The sequence below is a fragment of the Struthio camelus genome, chromosome 12 (genome assembly GCF_040807025.1).
Source record: "Struthio camelus isolate bStrCam1 chromosome 12, bStrCam1.hap1, whole genome shotgun sequence".
Lineage (NCBI taxonomy): Eukaryota > Metazoa > Chordata > Aves > Struthioniformes > Struthionidae > Struthio > Struthio camelus.
This window is the reverse complement of record NC_090953.1, coordinates 7,933,892-7,956,241: the sequence shown is the minus strand read 5'-3', so window position 1 is coordinate 7,956,241 and position 22,350 is coordinate 7,933,892. Positions and strand designations below refer to the sequence as shown.

At 43.6% G+C, this 22,350-nt stretch overlaps 1 protein-coding gene across 1 annotated transcript in view; it reads left to right on the top strand.

The window, feature by feature from the left end:
• SLCO3A1 (solute carrier organic anion transporter family member 3A1) overlaps positions 1-20,833 on the top strand; it is a 150,875-nt gene extending 130,042 nt beyond the window's left edge. Inside the window, exons 5-10 of the mRNA XM_068958320.1 lie at positions 486-650; positions 2,395-2,593; positions 3,513-3,651; positions 10,190-10,365; positions 13,896-13,960; positions 19,341-20,833. Coding sequence (XP_068814421.1) covers positions 486-650; positions 2,395-2,593; positions 3,513-3,651; positions 10,190-10,365; positions 13,896-13,960; positions 19,341-19,720 — 1,124 coding nt within the window. The 3' untranslated portion in view covers positions 19,721-20,833. The remainder of the gene's footprint in view (positions 1-485; positions 651-2,394; positions 2,594-3,512; positions 3,652-10,189; positions 10,366-13,895; positions 13,961-19,340) is intronic.
• The last annotated feature ends 1,517 nt before the right edge of the window (positions 20,834-22,350 follow it).

Below are 22,350 nucleotides of genomic sequence, written 5' to 3'. Positions count from 1 at the left end.
AGGCCAAGTGCAAATGGGGTTAACCTGTGGCTGAAAGCTTGCAAGAATTTGCGTTGCCCTGAATACGGTCCTTATGGCACCTAATGGCTAGCTTGGCGTTGTTCATGCGGAGCAGGCAAGGAAAGGAAAAGGAAAAAGAAAATACCAGGCTTTGATTGTCCTCCCTGTGGAGGAAACAAAAGCTGAAAGGTTTTTAGCCCAAATGCAATATTGGAAAATGCTGGTCCTCCAAAATTCAGAAAACATCTGTGAATTTAAATGTCAAAATACGTGACTTCTTTTTGCACCCTCCTGGCATCTGTATCTTTAGATGGTACTTTGGGGCCTGTTTCCCTTTGTTCTGGTGTTACCACATTTCAGTCAGCTTGTCTATGCAGAATTAGTCCAAATATCCTGAGTTCATCCTATGGGGGAGCTGCCAGGCCCCTCCAATGCCTAGAGGAGAGCTGGCACGAAAACCCATCTCCCTTTTTTCTTTCTTCTAGTGATCCCCAAAGTAACCAAGCACTTGCTCTCCAACCCTGTCTTCACCTGCATCATCCTGGCGGCGTGCATGGAGATCGCTGTGGTGGCTGGTTTTGCCGCCTTCCTGGGGAAATACCTGGAGCAACAGTTCAACCTCACCACTTCATCCGCCAACCAGCTGCTGGGTGAGTAACTACGGGAGGCTGCCAAGCCTGACCCGCAGCCGTGCTGTGCCAGCTCTTATCTGAGGAGCTCCATTTGGGTTGGGAAGCCTAGTTTCTCCTGAGAGTCCCTTCTTTCTTCTTGGATTGAAAGTGGTGGGACTTCAAGCAGCAGTTCAAATAGCTGAGGTAATGCATCTTGGTTGTCTTTCAAATCCTCCTCTCTGACCATGCCACGTTGCTGTGGTTTCCCACGTACTGTGTATTTCTCAGCTTTCCTTTTCTGTCAGGACACTGATGCACAGGCGGGACCTTTTATTTTCTCCTGCTGCTCATTCCCAGGGAGGTCCAACAATTTGTTTAGGACAGACATTTTTGGGTAGCACCCAATTAAGATATCTGCATGTTGATTTTGGATGGTCTGTAACTGCAGCTTGCCAGATGGGCAGCTGGCAGTGACCTGTCAAAAACTGGGAAGTCATGAAATAGATGGATTTTAATATCAAAGAGGTTGCAAGCTGCTCTCCTGATGGTTATTTATTTTCCTGTTGAACTCGTTGATACCTTTTGGTTTTGGCCTGGTTTTCCAAAGGAAACAAAAACCACTGCCGTCACTCTCCCCTCCCCTAATAATACAGGAACTCACTGGTAAATTTTAATGGAATTTGATAGAGGGCAGAGGTCTCAAAGATATTAGATTCTTACACGTTTCCTGAAAATTAGAGACTTAGCAAAGGAAAGCAATTTCGCTATTGACCCACTGGGAGAAAGCAAGCCGCTGCATGGTTTGGCAGCAGATGCCTGGCCGGTCAGCAAGAAAGGAATTTCCAATGAGCCACAGCATGTCCTGTCTCTAACCTAGCAGTAGGGAGAAGACTTTGATACTTTCCTGGTAACAGCTTATTTAATTTAAATAATGTTGCTGCCAGATTTCTCGGGTGCCATTTGTCCAAGAATGACAGGATTTGGATGCGCTTCTGAGCTTACCTTGGGTAGATGAGGTCTGAGGTATACCCGACAGCAAAAGGATAAAAGTGGACCCAAGTAATTTTAGTGCGAGAAAGCCTTTCTGAGCATGGAAAGTGAGTCACTTCTGGCAGTGATTTTTGCATCTCACAGTTTAAGAAGATTCTAAAAAGAAAGCTTAATATTTTCAAAAGCAACTATCACCTTATCTCTGAAGATTAGACTGCTTTGAAGTATCTCAGGCAGGGCTTGTCCAAAGCCTCTAATTACCTCATGAAATTCTGGACAGTTTATTTGGCTGCCAACTATCTTTCCTGTAGAAGCAATGGAGATTCCACTGCTTAGGGTAGGGTGGGCTAGTCTCAACAATTTTGGCATGGAGAACTGGAGAAAGATCCTAGTTCCTTTGTGCAAGGCGGCATATCTGTTTGTATCCATTCTCTGTTGGGCCACACCAGCTGAAACAAGACTGGAGAAAGCAGCAAAGGTTTAATTGTGCAGTGCCCAAGGCAAGGAGAGGAGTGGACTGGTGGTTGCTGAGTTAATCTGCCATCCCGGAGAAGCTCTAATGCTGCCACTGATGGGTATGGACAGTGTTGGTGGCAGGTAGTCTGGCTTGATGACAGCTGAGAACACCACACCGAAATGAACAAACATCAGCTTGGTGCTACTCCAAAGTCTGATCATTATGAGGTTTCCTCATGGTAACGCACAGATTTGTCTGCTGGGAAGATAAGGCCTTAACAGCGTGGTTCACTGAGCCTCATTCTCACTTGCTCCTAACCAATTTTTCCTCTTGCAGGGATGACAGCAATCCCATGTGCATGCCTGGGCATATTCCTGGGTGGCCTCTTGGTGAAGAAGCTCAGCCTGTCTGCTCTGGGAGCCATCAGGATGGCCATGCTCGTGAACCTGGTGTCCACGGCTTGCTACGTGTCTTTCCTGTTCCTGGGCTGTGACACTGGGCCTGTGGCAGGAGTTACTGTTCCCTATGGAAACAAGTGAGTCCTGAGACTTTCAGGGTGCCCCAGTTCTGTCCAGCTGGCAGACGGTGGGCAAATCTCTCTGAACCTTGCCAACAGAAACGTCTTGTTGTTATCCCTACGTCAGCAGCCTTCAAGCAACTGTGGCCCATGGGCAATCAAACAGAACAAGCAGTATACTGAGGGCAACTTCGTATTGTGCTCTCACTTTTGGGGCTTTTCATGCCACTCCTCCCTGAGGGAGTTGAGTGCCTGCAGCTAACTGAATTTCGCTAAAATCAGCCAAACTGACTAGAAAGGCACAAGATCCAGTTCTGATCCTGAGGCCACATATGTAGCATTGGCTCCACCGCACCAACTGGTTTCTCCTGGGAGCAAGGGGCAGTCACTGCTTTGCACTTTAAAGTGCCTGACTGGAATTTCTTGAACCAAGTTCTAGACACCTGGCAATTCATATATGACGAGGAGGAGGCACACATGGCTTCAGGCACATTTTAATGGGGGAAATGAGGCACCCAGTACGCCGTAGAGTTGACAGGACTCCAAGAGAGTTATTCTATGTTTTATTTTCTGGTGCTCTTGAATATGCAGTGGTGACTCTCAAAGATGAAGACTTCAGGCTTTCTGCTGCTCACTGTTACTGTTCTAGAGAAACAGAGAGTAACCTCTCCTGGCATGTCCTTGGGTTTCCTTGGGGCTGCTCACTGGGGAGACAAGGCAGCCCAAGCCTCACTTCAGATCTCCCGTTGCGCAGGGATGGCGGTCGATGTATTCCTGTCCTAGGAAAGACTGTAGCCTGGAGTTCTTTGTGCCAGGACCCAGATAGCCTGCTCGCTGCTTGTGGTATATTTGTTTACCTTAACTAATCCACTTCATAACCACCTCTGTGTAGCACTGATACCATTGCACTGCCTGTTAATTTCTGTTTCTCTTGCAGCTCAACTCCGACCTCACCTCTAGACCCATATGCCCCCTGCAATAACAACTGTGAATGCCAAACCGATTCCTTCACTCCCGTCTGTGGGGCAGACGGGGTCACCTACTTATCTGCCTGTTTTGCTGGCTGCAGCAGCACGGTGAGTGTGCTTTTTCTCAGCATCTCTTGCCTTTAGGAATGATTCTGTGAGAGCAGAGTAAGTGAGATTGTTGCGTACCCGGTAGAGTAGTCTGTTTGTAGCTGGCAGCGGTTACGCTCCCAGGAGCTAACCTCACACCTCGGATGGTCGTGAGCCACTGTCGTTTTTCACTCTGGTGTATAAACGCCCAGTGACTCTGGCCACACTCTGCTGGGTTCACCCACAAACCAGAATGAGTCTCCTCCTCCTCTAGGCTGTATCTCTTTCCCTGCTTTGCTCCAAGGTGATGGCAAGAACAGCTGTCAAAAGGAGAGGTGAGAATCCATCCAAAGTAAGAGCCAAGGACACTCTATATTTTTCAGTTCTTTATATCTAAGAGTTTATTTCCTTTAGAAAACCCTTACAAACCAGACCACCTGTGGGTAAAGAGGACGTGGAATTCTTAACAATACCTTATAAGCCTGCTATTCCGACAGCACCAAATTCAACTCCTATAACTCCCAACTCTGTGTATTACAGTTTACACCTGCAGAAAACTTGTGGTTATATTTTGCAAAGTCTTCATTCAACTTCTATTTTTGCATACTGAAAGAAATGCATCTTCCAACATGCAGCCGGGTGTGCATATGCACGTGGGAGGAGAAACACAAAACTCCATGTGTAAAACTGAGCCCGCTTTTTCATTTGTTGAATGAACTTACAATATGAGCAGGAAAATAATATTTGTGTATCGTATTCATTTTACAGTATCTTTTATGGTACAGCCAGATATTTTGAAAAGCCAAACAAATAGTATTTTAGTCAGCAGCAATGTCAATATTATATCATGAAATCTACTCTCCTGAAGCCAAAGAGAAATAAATCACACTTTTTAATTAATGAATACATCATCAATCTCTTTGACCAAAGTTAATTAATTTTTTATGGTGATACAAGAGTTTTATTGCATGGATTTGAAGTGTTTTAATTAAACAAAGAAAAAATAGATGCTGTGAATTGCACAAGAATTGCTAGGATTGAACAGGGTTCACAAGGCTGAGAAAGGAATCAAGCAGCAAGTTGCACAGCAGATATATAAATTGTACAGAGTTTTGCACGCGAAAACACCTGCAGTAGCGTTAGTTAAAATATTTCTTTGGCTATCACCTCTTTTGCTGCCTACTGTGTATATGAACAAAGAGGAATGATAATTTATACTTTTGTAATCCAGAGTCTGGGTAACTGCCATTAAATGAAAATGTAAAATAATAGAATGCAAATATAAAAGATTTTAACTGTGAAGCAAAAATGCCAGTATAAAAACAAGATTAGATATTTTAGCTTTCATTTTCATGAATAATATCATGAATGAATTGTCCAGTTACTAACAGTGCCTATTTTGCCAATTTTACAATCTTCTTTATTTTAAATATATACACCTACAGCTGCGGTTACTCTGAGACTGAATTATTGGGATCTTACAGGTTGACACTTAAGCATTTTGTTCTTAGCATATGGTCAGCCACTGAATCCCTACTCTGATGATTTAGTGCCTCTGGTTTGCTTTGTTACAATTTACCTTGGCCACTGTGCTATTTTCTGACAAAATATGTGAAAATTAAGTCCTTCTGATTCAAAAACAAGTTCAGTTCTTTCTTTTGCATTTTTGAATTTAGCCCTAGAATAAAGGCTATTTTCCCTATTTTGCGCCAGGAAAAATAATGCAGTTGCCTTAAACATAATGAGTAGTGCTAATTAACTTCTGAATTGTATCTCTGTGCTGAATATCGTCAAGCAAAACACGCAGAAAACAGACAATCAAATGAGGTACAGACTTTTAATCATTGTGAACTCCAAGATGAAAGCCTCGATTTTGTTATAGTAAGGGGAATATGAACAAGTAGCAAGCGTGATCTCCGTGATTTACTGACCTGCATTGCACTTTCATTGGTAACATCCTAGCTCCACTGAAGTCACAGGCAAAATACTATTTTAACAATATGCTACTTCCACTGCATTTGCCACACACACAAAGGCAGAACAAGGGAAAATGACCCTTTTCTACCATGCAAAGTGGTACTTTTAACCTTTACTGTGTGTCATCATAATAGAAAAACAGATACATATGTGGCCTTTCAGTTTTTCACGTGAATTAATGCATGATGTTTTATTTTACTGTTACAGCTCCTGCCTTTTAGCATTAAAATGCATTATGAAGTAAAGCTCAGCCTAAAGTTAAGCCTGGCCCATTTGTATAGGGTAACACAGAATAGTTTTTCACCAGCTCACCAAGCCCTGAGCAAGGATAAAACCCATGTTGGTTCGTGTCCAGAGCGCAGGAACGACTGCCTCACTGTGCAGTCCTGGGCAAACCTCTCCTTTCCAAGAGCGCAGTAGTGAAAATTCAGCATCTCCTGTTCAGTGTGCAGCTGCCTGCCCTCACGCTCCGCAACAGCAGTCCTCCAAGCAAAACCCTCGCTCTTCCTTCCTCTCTCTCTTGCTCGCTTTTTTTTATCTTGCCTTTCCGTCATCATCTTGGGGTTCTTTTTGTTGTTTTGTTTTGTTTTTTTGCAGTAACATTTTGAACACAAATTAATGAAGCAATAGTATCCTCTGGAAAGGGCATTATCAAGAATTATGGACCAGTTTGGCCATGCAATGGCCCTGAGGCAAAGCCAAACTGCCAAACCAGCCTTTAAACCCATAATCCAGGTAATGACCTGTCTAGAGGGTCTTGTGGATGTTATATGCTTGTGATGAGCCGAGGGTTGCCTTTTACTGGGACATAAAATTCTCTGAATGCTTTATTTAACTTTACTGCATTGGATGTTTCTGACCACCTCCCTCTGCTTTTCCTCTGTGGACGATTTCTAACAGCAGTGTGTAGCTCAGTTAGTTTTTTCTTCTTCATGCGAACACATTTGTTCTCTGTTATTGAGCTAGTTGCAGAGGTGCGTCTATCCGAAAAGTGTTACAAGTGTTGGCGCCAACAGGCAGAGCTCTGGCATGCTCATCTCAGGAAATTTTCTGTAGCCATTCCTCTCCTGTAAGTGACCCTGCCATATGAAGCCTTTGACTGTACATCTTGTTTGTTTTATGCCATTGCTTTTCTCCATTTCCCTTTTGGCTGGAGACAGGTGAATTCCTATGTGGCGTTACAGTGCTGATGTCTCAGGGCTTCGCGTTGAAAGCAGCCGGTTCCTTCCCTGCTGAAGCTAGGGTTAAAAACCCATTAGCGTGGATAACTTGTGTGCATAATTACCTGAAATGCTGTGTGCTGTTGAAGGTGCAAATCCTGCACCTGTGCAGCCGAGCTCAGAGGGTTGTGGTGAATGGCGCAGAGTCAAGTTGGAGGCCTGTGGCTAGCGGTGTCCCCCAGGGGTCAGTCCTGGGCCCAGTCTTGTTCAATATATTCATCAATGACCTGGAGGAAGGGACAGAGTGCACCCTCAGCAAGTTTGCTGATGATACTAAACTGGGGGGAGAGGCTAACACACCAGAAGACTGTGCTGCCATTCAGAGGGACCTGGACAGGCTGGAGAGGTGGGCGGAGAGGAACCTCATGAAGTTCAACAAAGGCAAGTGCAAGGTCCTGCACCTAGGCAGGAATAATCCCATGCACCAGTACAGGCTGGGGGTTGACCTGTTGGAAAGTAGCTCTGCCAAGAAGGACCTGGGAGTGCTGGTGGACAACAAGTTAAACATGAGCCAGCAATGCGCCCTTGTGGCCAAGAAGGCCAATGGGATCCTGGGGTGCATTAGGCAGAATGTTGCCATCAGGTTGAGGAAGGTGATCCTGCCCCTCTCCTCAGCCCTGGTGAGGCCTCACCTGGAGTACTGTGTCCAGTTCTGGGCTCCCCAGTACAAGAGAGACATGGCACTCCTGGAGAGAGTCCAGCGGAGGGCTACCAAGATGATTAGAGGGCTGGAGCATCTCTCCTATGAAGAAAGATTGCAAGAGCTGGGCCTGTTCAGCCTGGAGAAGAGAAGATTGAGAGGGGATCTCATCAAGGTGTTCAAGTATCTGAAGGGGGAGTGTCAAGAGGATGAGGCCAGCCTCTTCTCCGTGGTGCCCAGCAACAGGACAAGAGGCAATGGGCAGAAACTGAACCACAGGAAGTTCCATCTGAACCTGAGAAAAAACTTCTTCACTGTGAGGGTGACAGAGCATTGGAACAGGTTGCCCAGAGAGGTGGTGGAGTCTCCTTCGCTGGAGATATTCAAAAGCCGTCTGGATGTGATCCTGGGCAATATGCTCTAGGTGACCCTGCTTGAACAGGGAGGTTGGACTAGATGATCTCCAGAGGTCCCTTCCAACCTCAACGATTCTGTGATTCTGTGATTCTGTGATTCATGCACACACAGAAAATCATGGTGTCAGTGTGCAAGACGCTGGGCAGAGGGAAGATAGTGATGAACATGCAGTTGAGTGGCACTGGGGTTAGAGGGGGTTCCCAGGGGGTCGATAGCAATTTGGCATGGATAGCAAAATGCTGCCACTTCACAGGATGAAGGTAAAAGTGTGTCTTTGATGTTGCCTCATTTGATGTCTGTAAGTTGCATCACGCATATCAATAATAAAAGATCAAAGATCTCTTAGGTAAGAACAAGACAGAGCACTAACAAGCAGATGCAGTTGGTACAAACCACTTGCTCTGCCTTGGGATAATGCCTCAGTGCAAAATGATTGAAAAAGAGGAATAAGGGGAGAAGCAATAGTTGTGGCAATGGAGGTAGGCTTGTCAGGAGCACAGGATAAGCCAGCAGCTGCAAAGAAGTGGTGCGGTGCCATTGCTCGGCAGCTCCTGGGAGGGATCCTGGCCCTGACACTTCAGCAGCCCAATACGCTAGTATTCCCAAAGCATATTGGAGGTGTTCATGCCCTGCGTATAGGGTGTCATTGCTTTGTGGGTTGCTATACCAGAAGGAAAATCACACTAGGGGTGGCAGAATCTGCTACCACTGCCAGAATTTTTTCTTTTTCTCCCCACTGATGAGGCCCAGTGGGGAATAAGCAGCCAATTCTGCGTGTTTGCCGTGATGGCCAACACAGTAAGCTGTTGCCATAACTGGCTTACGGGAATAAAGGGTGGGAAATTTGTCCTAGGATATTTCAGTACAGGTATATCCTTTCCTGGACAAAGACAAGGCTTGCTCTGCTGGGTCCTGTTCTGGCTGGATGCTAGCTAGGCACTGCAGTGACAGCCAGGAATTACAAATTACTGCCCTATTGTCACGGTGCAGACACCCACTGCAGTGGTGCTAATTGTCACCATCGCAAAGCCTTCAGGTGGCTGACTCACAGCACAGGAATTTGTTACGTTAATTATTACTTGCCAGCCGAAAAGACATCTGCACGTCTACTCCAGCATTCCTGGAGTTCTGCACTGCGGTCTCTTCTGCCCTCTGTGCAGCTATTTGGAAGGAAATCATTTGACTCCTATGCAGAAGAAAGAGATTGGTGTCAGAAAGGCTAGAGTAGTGTCCCCACGGATCCTTATCTTTGGAGGCAGCGAACCAGAAAGTATGCTATTGTATGGTCCTAAGGGAACCCCAGCAGAAAAGCAAAGGAATTTCAGCTTAAATGTGGTAGAGGGGAAGAGAAGGAGATTTTACTATTTTTTAATACATTTTATTTTATGGCATTACTTTTCTTACAAACGTGTGACCTGCAAACCCCGCAGCCTGCTGAAGATAAGCCATGAATCATTTATGATCATTTCCTTCTGTATTCGTTAGGGGATTTCTTGGTAGTATTGTGTGCCTTAATTGCGTTGACATCTCCGACTCAGAAATTCAGGAGGGTGAGTTGGAAAACAAGAAAAAAAAACTAAATCTGTGACCAGCAAACAAAGCTTCTTTTGACATCTTGCTCTTGCTGGAGAGATGGTCATTTCTCCTTCCTTCTGATCACATATTGATAAAGTTTATCTTGTTTGGCTTCAGCTTTTAGCTCTACACAGATCCCACTAAACCAAACGGCATTTATTAGCCATGTAGTGCGCTTGAGTCCACCAGTGTCTCTGCCACCAAGCTTTGATGGCCAGCTTTTGGTGACACACATCATGGTGTTGTTCTTCCCAGTATTCCAGGCACTGGACTAAGGCAGTGAATCAGCAGCCAAGGACAGGGCTGCAGATTTACCTCTTTTTAATGGGCTTCAATTTAATTATAACAGCCAAGAAGACAGAGGTAAATAAGAAAGTAATTAGAACCATAATTGGGGGATCTTTCATGTAGCAGGGACACAGATCGTTTCTTTATTCTTCTCAAAAGGGGCATAACTTGTTAGTAATTTTGTTGCAGTGACATTTATGGGAGAGACTTGAAAGGAGCGGAAGAAAAGAAACAAGCCGAAGGAAGGCTTTCCCTTGCTGATAGTGTGCATCAGAGCTGACGTGCTTTTGAAATCCTTTCCAAACCCCCTCAGATAAGCACTTCATTAATTAATTGACCATTAGAGAATTCCGAGTTGCTGGCTGGTGAGTCATCATTGCAGAGGACCAGTGCTGGGGACCCGTGGGTCTTGTTTTCTCTGAACCCCTGTGCTCCTTTGCAGAATCTCAGTGGCTGTTCGTGCCTCAGCTCACTCCCAGCTGAAAACGCTACAGTTGTTCCTGGAAAATGCCCCAGTCCCGGCTGCGAAGAGGCCTTCCTGACATTCCTCTGTGTGATGTGCGTTTGCAGCATGATCGGGGCAATGGCGCAGACGCCGTCGGTTATCATACTCATCAGGTAAGGGTGATGCTCAGAAGAGCTGATGCACTTCCAGGTGGCTTCAGGCCAGTGGAAAGGCTCCTTGCTGATGGTGCAAGTGAGACCAGGATGTTGTGAAGGGCGTGGGGGGCTGACAGGAGCTGCAGAGAGCCGGGACCCCACACAGCTCCCAGTCCCAGCATTTTTGGCTGTGCTGGCTGTCCCCAGACGGTTCACTTTGGCTTTGGTGGAAGCTCAGTCCATCAGAAAATCAGGCCTTGGACTAAGAACTCAGTAGAGAGACCTTGAAAGAGCTGCTCATGTCGTCAGAAGAGTCTGAATGTCCTCAGCAAATGAGGACCTATGGGTACAAGCTTTCTAGTATGCTACTGACTTCACTGAGCCACACAGGTGGGAGTTGGGGATGTGAAAGTCCGATCTGTGATGTCTGAGTTTAGGCCCAGTTGTTTCAAATGTCAGCTAATCCATTTTCTCTCTAAGCCTCTATTCGGCTTGGTGGCTCCTTGTTCATCCATGGCATAGCCTTCCTAAGTTCAGTGTATGCCATGCTGACCCACTAGAAAGAGGGAATAAGGGAACTGTTGTTGTTCAGCTTTGGTGAAATGGGAATGGCCTGGACTTGCAAAGCGAGAGGGTCCCTACAGGGACACTGCAAAGAAAGGTAGGAGACTTGTTCCTACTAAGACTGGAATTAGCATGGGGAGGGGAAAACACAGAAGTTCAGCTTCCAGTCCGGTCAATGAAGACATTAGTGCTACTTCAACAATGTGGCAGAATTGCAGCCACATGTTCTGAGCAAGTAATGGCTTAATAAGGTACCTTTAGAGATGACCTAGAGAAACTACAAAAAAAAAAGAAAAACTATGGCAAAGGCTAGCTTGGATCAATACACCCCTGGCTAGAGGTTTAACTTCTCTCACCCTGGACCTAGCCCAAAAAATAGAGGGAACTTGAAGGTATGAAGGACGTCTCTGAGTTGAGCCAAAATGCATGGGTGGACAAAAGTAGTTTATTCAAATGGGCGACCTTGTGTTATTTCCAGACACATGAAACACTTCACCCTATGATATATGCATACATCTAAGCCCAGGTTTATTCAGAATTACTTATCTGTCCAGGCTGTCACTTACTGAGAGCAATAACCAGAGGCACAAATAGCAGATCCATTCTGCAGCCTGGAAAATTCCAATAAAATTCAATCAATAAGGTCTGTATTAGAAACACTCTTGAGTAGATCTTGGACAGAACAGCTCTATAAGGGCATGTCTCCCTGCAGGATATAAAATGAGATATTTCACCTACTAGTTCGTTTCTCTCTTTGTATCTACAGTTGCCAAAGGGAAATCAAATTTCTCATGTTAAATATTGTGGCAAATGTAATTTGAGGTTTGAAGGGTTCTTTGTGCAAGGAAATTGCCAGCACCTGTAGGATCCTGAATGGAGTCGTCTTAGTATGTGACTTCAAATGAGATCAGCCAGTCACCAGCCAGGAAGGAGAACACAAGGAAAGAAAAAAGGGAAGGAAATATTAAAAACACTCAACCCACAGCTGTATAAAATAAACAGTTCACACATCCAGATTCATAACTACCTTTCCTGCAGAATCACAGGTAGCAATTAAAACGCACAGGGAAGAGCTCTTTGCCATGTATCACCTCATGTTCTCCAAGCAACCACAGTCTTGGACAAAACTTTTCTAAATGGAAATGTAGGCATATGAGCATGCCCTGGCAGTGAAAAGTGGCGTTTTCAGCTCCCACGCGGAAGTTGAAATGAGCCGGGTAGTTGTGCTCAACCTGGAGGTGCCTTCCCCTTGCCAGGCCAGCAAGAGTTACACTGGGGCCAGTAGCCTTTTTTGAGTGCTAGTGTGTGGTTGAGATGGTCACTCAGAAGAAACTCAGATTTTATGCTGAAACCACTTTTGTCAGATGTAACTGATCACCTAGCAGTGAGGCTGCAGAAAAGACAGGCTGGTGGGGCTGCAGTGGGGAGTAGAATTAAAGAAGTTTGCCTCCCTCCTGCCCAAAGGCCTTCTGATGCTGTTCATCCAGCATCCAAAAGGAGGTAGGTACCGTGTGAGCAGAAACCGAGGCATGTCCACTGGAACATATTCACTGTGAAATTCATTTGCCCTCACTTCAGTGTCTACAAATTAAATGTATCGTCTAGTAGCATCGTTTGTTCACTGCTGTAGTGAGTGAGAAAAGCAGATGTCCCCAGGTGGCGACTTTTACCCTAAGGTATAGGAATTCGTCTTAAATACACAAAAATAGGTGGATGGACACCACCACTGATTGAAAATCCACTGTGAATATTTCGCATGATAATCTATTTTTTTCCCCCATAAAATAAACTCTAAATTATTCCTTCACCTCCCATCCTATTGTAGGATTTGATTTATGGAACATTTTTCCAAGGGTAGGTACTTCATGGTATAAAGTCTTTCGATGAGCATGGGTGTCTACCTGAAAACCCCGCTGTAATTCAGCCAGAGGTCACAGGCTTCATGCAGGAATCATAGTATGATGTTATATGGCCTGTGTAATGTGTGAAATTAGGACAGATGGTCAAAATGGTTCCTCTTAACTTAAAAACTATTACTCTTTTTGGCAGTTTTATCAGTACTGGCTTATTCCCCTCCAAGGTATTTATGCCAGGGACTACAACTTCCATCATGGGTGTCACTCGTATTGCTGACTACAGCATCCCAGTAAAGACATAATGGAAGAAGCAGCTGATGCCTGTAGGTTTCTGTGTGTGCTGCACCCAGTTGTATGGGGATCACTGTCCTGCTTTCCCAGCCTTTATATACTGTGGAACATAAAATGATATTAGTAAGACTTCAGACCAAAGTAATGATTTTTGAAATACCAAAGGCTTTACAGAGCCTACGTCAAGAGGATAACTTTGGCCAATAGTATCCTTAAGCTAAGTAAATCAGAAAGCCGTGAATGATTTTTTAAAGCACCTTTGAAGACTAACGTTAATGAGGTAGAGCGGGTTCTTTTTGTAGCAAAAGCAAAAAGAAATTTGTTTTCCTGTGTAAAACAAATTCAGATGCTACTCCGTCTCCTGACACTAGCCTTCATGAACGTATCCTCACTAGGAGGTTTGTTTTAATAGGCTAACTGAACCTTTTGGTCCATCATCGTCCTTTCCCTCTCTTATTCCCATTAGTCTGAGAAGTCTCAGAACAGTATGATTTCTCTCCCACCAACTCACAACATCTGGAGTCTTGCAAGTATTGTAGGGAATTTGTAAATGATGATTTACTGGGTTGGGAATTTCATCTTTCCCCTTCCAAAGACAAGATTAACTGCTGTTATTAATGACTTAGCTAAATTCCTGAACCTATCACATGGCCACAGTTGCAATTACTTTGGGGGCTCTAGGCAGTTCAGGCAAAGAGAGAAGAAAAACCCCATTAATGACTTTTTGAAGGGGTGGTGGTGGCACCCTGGCTGGCAGCGAAGAATCACCAAGAGATGTGTTAATCAAAGCAGAGCACTAAGAATTGATTTCACTCTTTAACTCGCTTCTCCCTACAGAACTGTGAGCCCCGAACTCAAGTCTTATGCTTTGGGGGTGCTTTTCCTGCTTCTCCGTTTGCTAGGTAGGTGTAAAAATTTCTTATTCTTCCCTCCTACTCTTTCCTCCCCCACAGAAAACTGTATTTTTCCTCCCCCACAGAAACTGTATTTCTACTCCATGCAAACCTACTCTGCCTTCTGTCAGATGCTGTAGCTGTTACAAGTGGGGTTTGATGCAACAGCATCTGCGACCTCTCTCTGAAGGGTAAAACGTCAAGGCTCCCAAAGAGAAAGGCATGTGCTTTTCCTGCCATTTTAATTGTGCTAATGGAAAAAATTGTGCTGTTGCATGAGAAGTGACCATTTGTGCCACGCACCCACACAGCCAGTTACTCTCCTATAGTTGTTATTAACGTGTCAGCAATTTGCAAAATTACTCCTTTATTGTGTATTGCTGAAGTAGAGGAATACATATTTTCACCGTCATTTGAAGGATAGGGCCCATGTTAATACATTGTGCGTCGTCCCTTCCTTCTGATCGCTCAGAAAAGGAAATCATAAAATGAAGCAGACTGAGTCCTTGTATTCTCCTATGAGTTAATATCCTATTAAATACATTTGGCCGTTCCTCTGGATCAGTATATGTTTCGCATGTCTGAATGAAAAAGAACACCTTGGACCCCTGCCTGTTGTTCATCTGCTTCTTATTTTTGTGGGTTTTTTTCCCCCTTCCTCCTCGTTTTAAAGGAATGGCTCCTACTTTAAAGCTCCTATGTTTCAGCTCCTTTACCTCAATGGTTCAGCACAAAATTCCCTCTGATCCATCATGCTGTGGGACCATGTCATGCACATGGTGTCTGCGTATTGGGATGTGGATACCCATTTTGCTTTTAGGCCACGCGTTGTCCGGTGGCAGGACACAGGTAGTGTGTTCTCTGCATGCCCCCACTGATATCAACGGCATTGGCTGGAGAGTAAAATACCATCATCTGGGTTAGAGCAAAGCACCGTGAGAGAAGTGTCTAGTCCGGTACCAATCCCACTGAGTGTCTCGGGAAATGAGATTTCCCTTATGGTCTATGTATAGAGTGGTGGCACAAGGAAGATTTTTTCTTGCAGTAAATTGAAATCCTATTTTTTCAAAGTACTGCTCTAGGACTTGGTTATTTGTTTCTTCTTTGCTAAACAACTGTTTGTGTGGTCTCTTCTGGACCTAATATTTTTCATTTCAGAAGGTGAGGAGGGAAGTAGGAGAGGGAGCTGAAAATCTCATGGTGCTACATGTTGCATGAATAAATGATCTTATTTTCATTGTACAACCTTGTTCTTCTATTAGCTGACAAAGTGAACGGCATGCGTATATGGTCCCAGTCCAGTTTACGTTAAAGCCAATCAGATTATTTTTGCTTTTGAGGAAGTAGCTGCATTCATACTAAAAGCTCGATGTAGGTAAGCAGTCTTACTCAAAGCTTGGATAACTCTAAGGGAAGCTTCTCGGTTGACTTGAGTCACTTCCAGTTCAAGCCTTGCAAAGACAGAGTTTTCTTTTGCCATCCATACCTCTCTTGGGTTTTGGCCTGTCTTCAGCTGGCTGAATGTGGCGTGTCAGCAGGCAAGCGTGCGAGGAGGATGGCTGTGTGTGCATGAAAAAGTACTTAAGGGTGAAGTTCTTCTCTCTCTTCTCTTTTTCTTTTAAAAGCGAGAAACCTTCTGAGATAGCTGCATCTTGACTTCCACTCAACCTAAACATACCTGAACTTAGTTTTAATAGACCCTTTTTTTTTCCAGTAAAGAAGCCATGGTAAGGATTTAGACTCAAACATTTATATGTTGCTCTGTCACTAGAGAATTTCCATGAAATAAGAGAATACATGCTGGAGCATATCAGCAATGTAGCTAAAACCCATCGAAAATGAAGACCGTTCAGTATAAGCACAGGTATCCAAATCTTGCCCTTAACAATCTGAAGCTTGAGACTAGCCTTACTGATTTCTTTTAAAAGCTTTTGAGATCACCTTTAAGCTTTGACTTAAGAAGAGAGTGATAATAGCTGCTTCTTGAACCAAAGGAGAGTATTAAAAATAGGAGGTATGAGACCCGGAGGTGCAATCATAGCTAATAGATTTCAGTAAGACAGAGGCAGCTTTTTTATAAAGCCCTGCAGTTTCTGCAATGAAATATATATATAGCAGAAATTTTTGCAACATCTTGCAATAAGAGGTAAAGCATGATTGAATCTCTTTAATATTCACTGTAATAATATGAAACACAACTGAATTCTCTTGGTATCTTCCTGGATGTATTATCTCATTCCGTAGGAATTCTGCTGCAAGAGGGAAACATAATAGTATCTTGATATGAAAGTGTTATTGCAGTTTCTTAGAGAATGTAAAGCAACACTGTCAGAGCCTAAGGGTTTTGAAGGCAGCAGCTACTGTGCAGGAGGCTTTGATATGGACTGGCTTTTCCTTATAACATCTTACGTCCACATAGAAAGCTATGGCTAAAAAGACTAGCAACCAGAAATTTCTGTCTGACTGCTTCCAGTATCTGGGCAAGTTCTGAGCTGGATCGGAAATATGCAGTTAAAACCCCTCTGAAAAGTTACTTCTGCAAGTAGCACAAGACAGACATCCTTAATAACTCCATCCTGACTGTACCAGGGATTGTCAGCATTGGCAGTTCATGTCTGGAATGGCAAAGGGGTTTATGCGTGTTATAAGATCCTGAATGCTTGCCTTTCCAGAGAGTGTTTACAGTGCATCCTAGAACAGCCTTTGCTTTACCAGTGGGGGTCCTCTGGTTTTTCCTACAAGCCCACCTTCCTTTGCCTCTCTTCTTCCAGCATGTCACAGAAGCAGTGTTTCTCCCCAAGACGGACTTTTCAGTCTCCAGTGCCAGCAGACCCACAACTCCCATGTTTCAGAGACTTTAGGTACTGGGTCACTTCTGTGAATCTCTTGTCTGTTCCCCTGATGAAAACGAGCTTTAACACCAAAGGCTAAAGATAATTTTTTTGTGTATTTTTCTTTAAGGTCTTCACATCTGTGCCTGCATTCTCATAGATGTGGCTTTGAAATTCAGTGAAATAAGTCCTTCCTTAAGTCTTATGAGAAGCAACTTCCAGTTTCTATGGGAAAATATCACCCAGGCTTTTCGTGGCAATGCTTAGGTTAGCGCAGGCTCTGCTCCTTTTATACCTGATGCAGCATCAGTTTAAGCTGCATTCCTTTTCATTACCTCTGTCAGCACAGAAGTGATCTCTTCAAGCGATCGTGTGTACCAGACTTGAGAAATGATGGAGTCTGCATAGCCTTGCAGTGACCGAAACCTGATGCCTTTTTCAGCAACGATCCAAAATGTAGAGACCAAATTATCTTGAGGATCTAGAAAGCCAGCTGAAGCCAGCAAGGAGACATGGATGATGGCTCTCTCTGAAGTTCAGCCTGTGCATCTCCAAAGCCTTGTATCAACTCCTCTCAATGTGTTATAAAGCATGAGCCCAAAGCATGAGCCAAATTTGTATCAAAGCTATGATACAAATGCAACTTTCCCTTAGTGCAGAAAGCACGCAACTCATGGCTCCTCAGTCATTTCCACATCTAGCTGTTACCCCCTTACATAGTATCCAGAGCCAGTACAGCGCTGGTCACGCGTCCTGGATCCTTTCCCGACTGCTGTATCAGCAGCATAATCTGTTTGCTTGCTTCTGGCAAGAGCCCCACTGAATTTTTGAATCCCAGGATGACTTTGCAGTTGTCTGCAGGTTAAAAAATAAATACATAAATAGAACTTTTAGCTTGGAAACAGACCCAGCTTAGTCTGGAAATCATTGAAGCAACAAACAGGGAGCTGTGTGCTGTGATTTTTTCCCTAACATAATCAGGTTTCAGATGTGATGACTAGAACAAGTGTTTCTACCTACAAGGATGTCTTCCTTTTGTATTGTCTGTTTTTATTTGCCACGTTCATGCTATTAATGAGTGTTTAAAATGAATGCCGGAAGCCTACACAGGCTTTCCTAACTCATGCGTTTAGTAGCCTGTAAAGAAGATCAAAAAAATTTGAAGAGTTCTAGTCATCAACAGAATAAAATGTAGATATCTCAGTTCCCATAGGCAACAGTAAAGACAACCAATTTATCTGTAGTCCTAGGATATATTCTCATGAGCCAAACGAGGACATTCATGACAAGTTAAGGGAAGGTATCTTATTTAAGCCTGAAAATCCAGGTTAATGATGAAACTTGATCCTAAATTCAACACTTTTTTGCCTAGATACCGCAGCCCTTGTATCTTTTTGTCTATATATGTATTTATAGAGTCCCAGTCATCACCACACCTAAGAATGGAGTAATGTTGCCGAGTCTCAGCTTGGGACGGTACGTTGTGCCCACTCGCTATTCAGTTCCATCAGATACAACGTTCTCCTTTGCTTCCTGTCTTAACCCCCAGCAGAGATTTTATTGATCAGAGGTTTTTTCTGGGATTTAGTTGCTTCCAGCCTCCCCATAATTATAACAGAAGGAAGAGAAGTGGTTTGCATTATGTAGAATATCCACATCTGAGTGCTGCATGCTCAGTGCATGTGTGCTGGCAGGTGAGTGCAAAGCCGGAACATGCGTGGCTGACCCACTGTTTGCAGGTGGACAGAGCTCTCTTCAGGGTGAAGCTTCTTGATTTGCAGATAATCATGATATGAAATCAGGGGCCTCTGCAATATCCCTGTGGGATGGGAAAAAGCAGAGAAGAAAAACATTGCCTTTATTGCTTAAATGAGATCAGAATGATTGCTGTAAGATTGTAGCTCTCTTGCAACAAACTATGATTGAGAAATGCTCATAGGCAGTTAACGGCAATGATTGTGGGAGAATCCTGCTGTGATATTTCATTTAGTGGCAAAATAAGTTTCACTTCCTTTCAGGTTTAATCTTCAGCCTGTATTGGAGGCTGTTATTTCTTTTCCTTAGGTCCTGAGAAAGCATTCCCCTGTGTCAGGGAAAAGTCCAAAACTAGATTTCAGTGCCACAGCAGATTTCAATAGTCTGAGTTGGAGTCCTATGGCATCGTACAAGTGAACACCCTGAGGAGCAGTTACCAGTATCTAAACAGAGAGGCAGATGTAAGGCCATCCTCCCTCATTTTCGTTTACCCTTCCACCCAGTCTCACAAGACAAACCAGAAGCTTAATAAAAGCGGCTTAAACTTGGGAAAAATCTTCCCTGCGTTTGTGATTTAGAGAGGAATCACTTCCATAAATGCTGAGTCCAAGCTAAAAAAACCTCATATCCACAGACTTTATTTAGGTTGATTTAGAGCTTAAAAAATTAGACAGAATCACAGGCTCTGTCTGGGGCCATTAACCTTGATAAAGTATCCTCTCTTTCTGTTCACTGCAATCACGTCCTCTTTCTCTTTATCATAAAGATCATAAAAGCACGATTTGTCTCTCTTATCTTGACAGGTTTTATCCCACCTCCGCTGATCTTTGGGGCTGGAATTGATTCCACGTGTCTGTTCTGGAGCACATTTTGTGGCGAGCAAGGAGCCTGTGCGCTGTATGACAATGTGGTCTATAGATACCTGTATGTTAGTATTGCTATAGCCCTGAAGTCTTTTGCATTCATCTTGTATACAACCACCTGGCAGTGCTTGAGGAAAAACTATAAAAGATACATCAAGAACCATGAAGGTGGTCTCAGCACTAGTGAGTTTTTTGCCTCTACTCTCACCCTAGACAATCTGGGGCGGGACTCGGTGCCCCAAAATCAGTCGCATAGGACAAAATTTATCTATAACCTTGAAGATCATGAGTGGTGTGAAAATATGGAGTCTGTTTTATAGTGACTATGGATGGATGAACTACATTAATAATGTAAGGGTCCTTTTTAATGAAAACAAAAAGAGAGAGTGAGAATGAAGGAATACAAAACAACAACGGCAACACAGGAAACTTTTGTCCTTTTCTCAAGATCAGATCCAGCCAGGATTCAGAACAACCACCTCTTTTAATGGGATCACTGTTGAAATCCTGTGGGGGTGATGGAGAAAACACAACGCCGCTATGGCTGGGTACCAGCCCATTTGATGATAGTACAAGCTTCCAAGATGGAAACAGCTGAAGAGCATCGGTAGCTGCAGAGGTTCACTGGAGAGCTCAGCGAACAGACAGGCTTGGGCGTGAGGCATAAAGGAGGAAGACGATAAAGGCAATGACGGATTAGGTGGTAGCGACACTGAGTGCCCTGGGGATATGCGCAGCCCCGTTACTTCTGCAGTATGGGCTAACGGGTTAGCTGGTCTGGGCGCTGCTCAAACCCAGTGCGCTCTCTCAATGATGGCAAAGAGGGAAAGAGGGCTGGAGTTGTTTAGCCAGTCACACTGTCACCAGCCATGAGTCCGCGTTAAATACCTTGAAAGCTGCTGGAAATCCTCCAGGTAGAGAGCAATGCAGTGAGAGTTATCAAAGTCCTTCCAGCCAAGGCTTCTTTGCAGATCGCAGCTTCTTGGTTGTCTGTGAATAGCTGTGCTCAGATCTTTCAGATCTAGTAAAGTTCAAGACATTTGCTCACACTTGCCAAACGTGCTGTCATTTTTAAAGGGGGATGAATTCCAAATATTTGTCTGTGTAGTCCTCTAATAAGATTTTTTAAAATTATTTTCAAGCCTGTGTTAACCCTTAAATCACTGACACTTTTCCAGAGGGGGGATTTATTTATGCTAGTTTGGGGAAGGATCCTGTTTAATTCACCCAAACATAATGTGACTCAAGGGACTGTTTAATCCTCTGCGTTTTTTTATCCATACGCCTTCATTCTAATATGCTACCAAGCCAATGAGGACACATACTATGTTTTTAAAAAGGAGAGCGAATGCACTGTGTCTCTATAAAAATAATTGCCAGTTGGAGAATTAGAGATAATATGATGATTTACATAATATAGTTTTTTCATATTATATGTGACTCAGTAAATACATATATATATATATATATATATATGGAGAGACTGTTTATGTTCTCTTCAGTTTTTAAAGATATATATATATAATTTGCAATCTAGAAATTGTGTGGTGGATGTTTTCTTTACAGTAAGTGTGTGCGTGTGTGTGTGTGTGTGTGTGCACAAGATGAAGGGAATACTGACCTTAAACCTGCAACTCACAACTGATATTTTTTCACCTGAGAAATTCCACTGACTTCAATGGAAGCCTTGTGAAGAGAGTAGAATGATCTTCCTGCCTAAAGGCTATATTTTGCCCTTAGATTTGCAGATAACATTTCTATGGAAGGCTGGGTAATAGGAGAAGAGGTTGGCCAGCACTGAGCACCTCGTAAATTTTCATCCAAATTCTCAAGAGGCACCCACACGCGAGCAGAGTTGGCTTTGCCTTTGCAATTGCAGTCTTACCCAGTGTGGCCAAAATCAAGAGGAAACTTTCATCTGATTTCAAACAGCATTGGCTCAGGCTTATCTTGCATGTATGTTTTTCTTTTCTGAAAAATTCCTCCTGGTAAGCAATACAAAGTGGTTGCATTGGATGAGTTTTCCCCGGTCAGGAATGGAAACCAGACACATTTCCAATGGAGTAAATGTCAGAAAGGTTTTAAGGGTTAGCATCGTTAATCAGAAAGCTCCTTTTGTGTTTGTATTTTGAAGCTATTGTGAACCTTCAGACATTTGGAAACCTAACCTGGCATGTCAAACCAAATGCTGGACGTAGCTTCCATGCAGCTGGCAGAGTAGCTGATCTTCCCAGGGTCCTTGTCCATTGCTGGCAGTGGACACACCACAGTCGGCACAATTGCAGAGGGCTGATAACTTACCACTCACGTTCAATACCTTTTTAGCAGAATTTGCTCTTATCTAGGCATTTAAATATGTGGAGGGGTATCAAACTGCTTCCAGCTGACTGACTTTACATGTGCGTTGTGAACAGCATTAAATGTTCAGCAAGAATAAGGGCAAAAAAGGTATATCAAATAAACTCCACTGTGCCAAATACTGAACAAATATTGTAAGCATAGATGTTTGATTCTTGGTTTGGAGCCATGTTAAGAATCATTTGATCAATGAAGGAGTTAAAAAAAAAAATTATAAAGCTATGCAGTGCCATTGTTATGCTGGATGGTAAATGATGCTTTTTAGGCCATTAGATTGGTTTAGTATATAGAGATACTGCTTCCATAAAACAATGATTTTAGAAAGGCACAGGGTGCATAACTGTCTCATAAAATATGTATAATTGTCAAGTATAAGCCTTGAAAATCATTCTGTACAGTTTTCTTCATTTTGAAAATTTATTACTTAGACTGCTGTCTCTTTCAAATGTTAGTTCGTAATTTTATACTGCGCGCGCGTGCGCACACACACACACACACACACACACACACACACACACACACACATTCAGACAGAACACATGTCATAGAACAGAACTTTCTTAAAGCCTGATTGCTTGAATTTCAACAACCC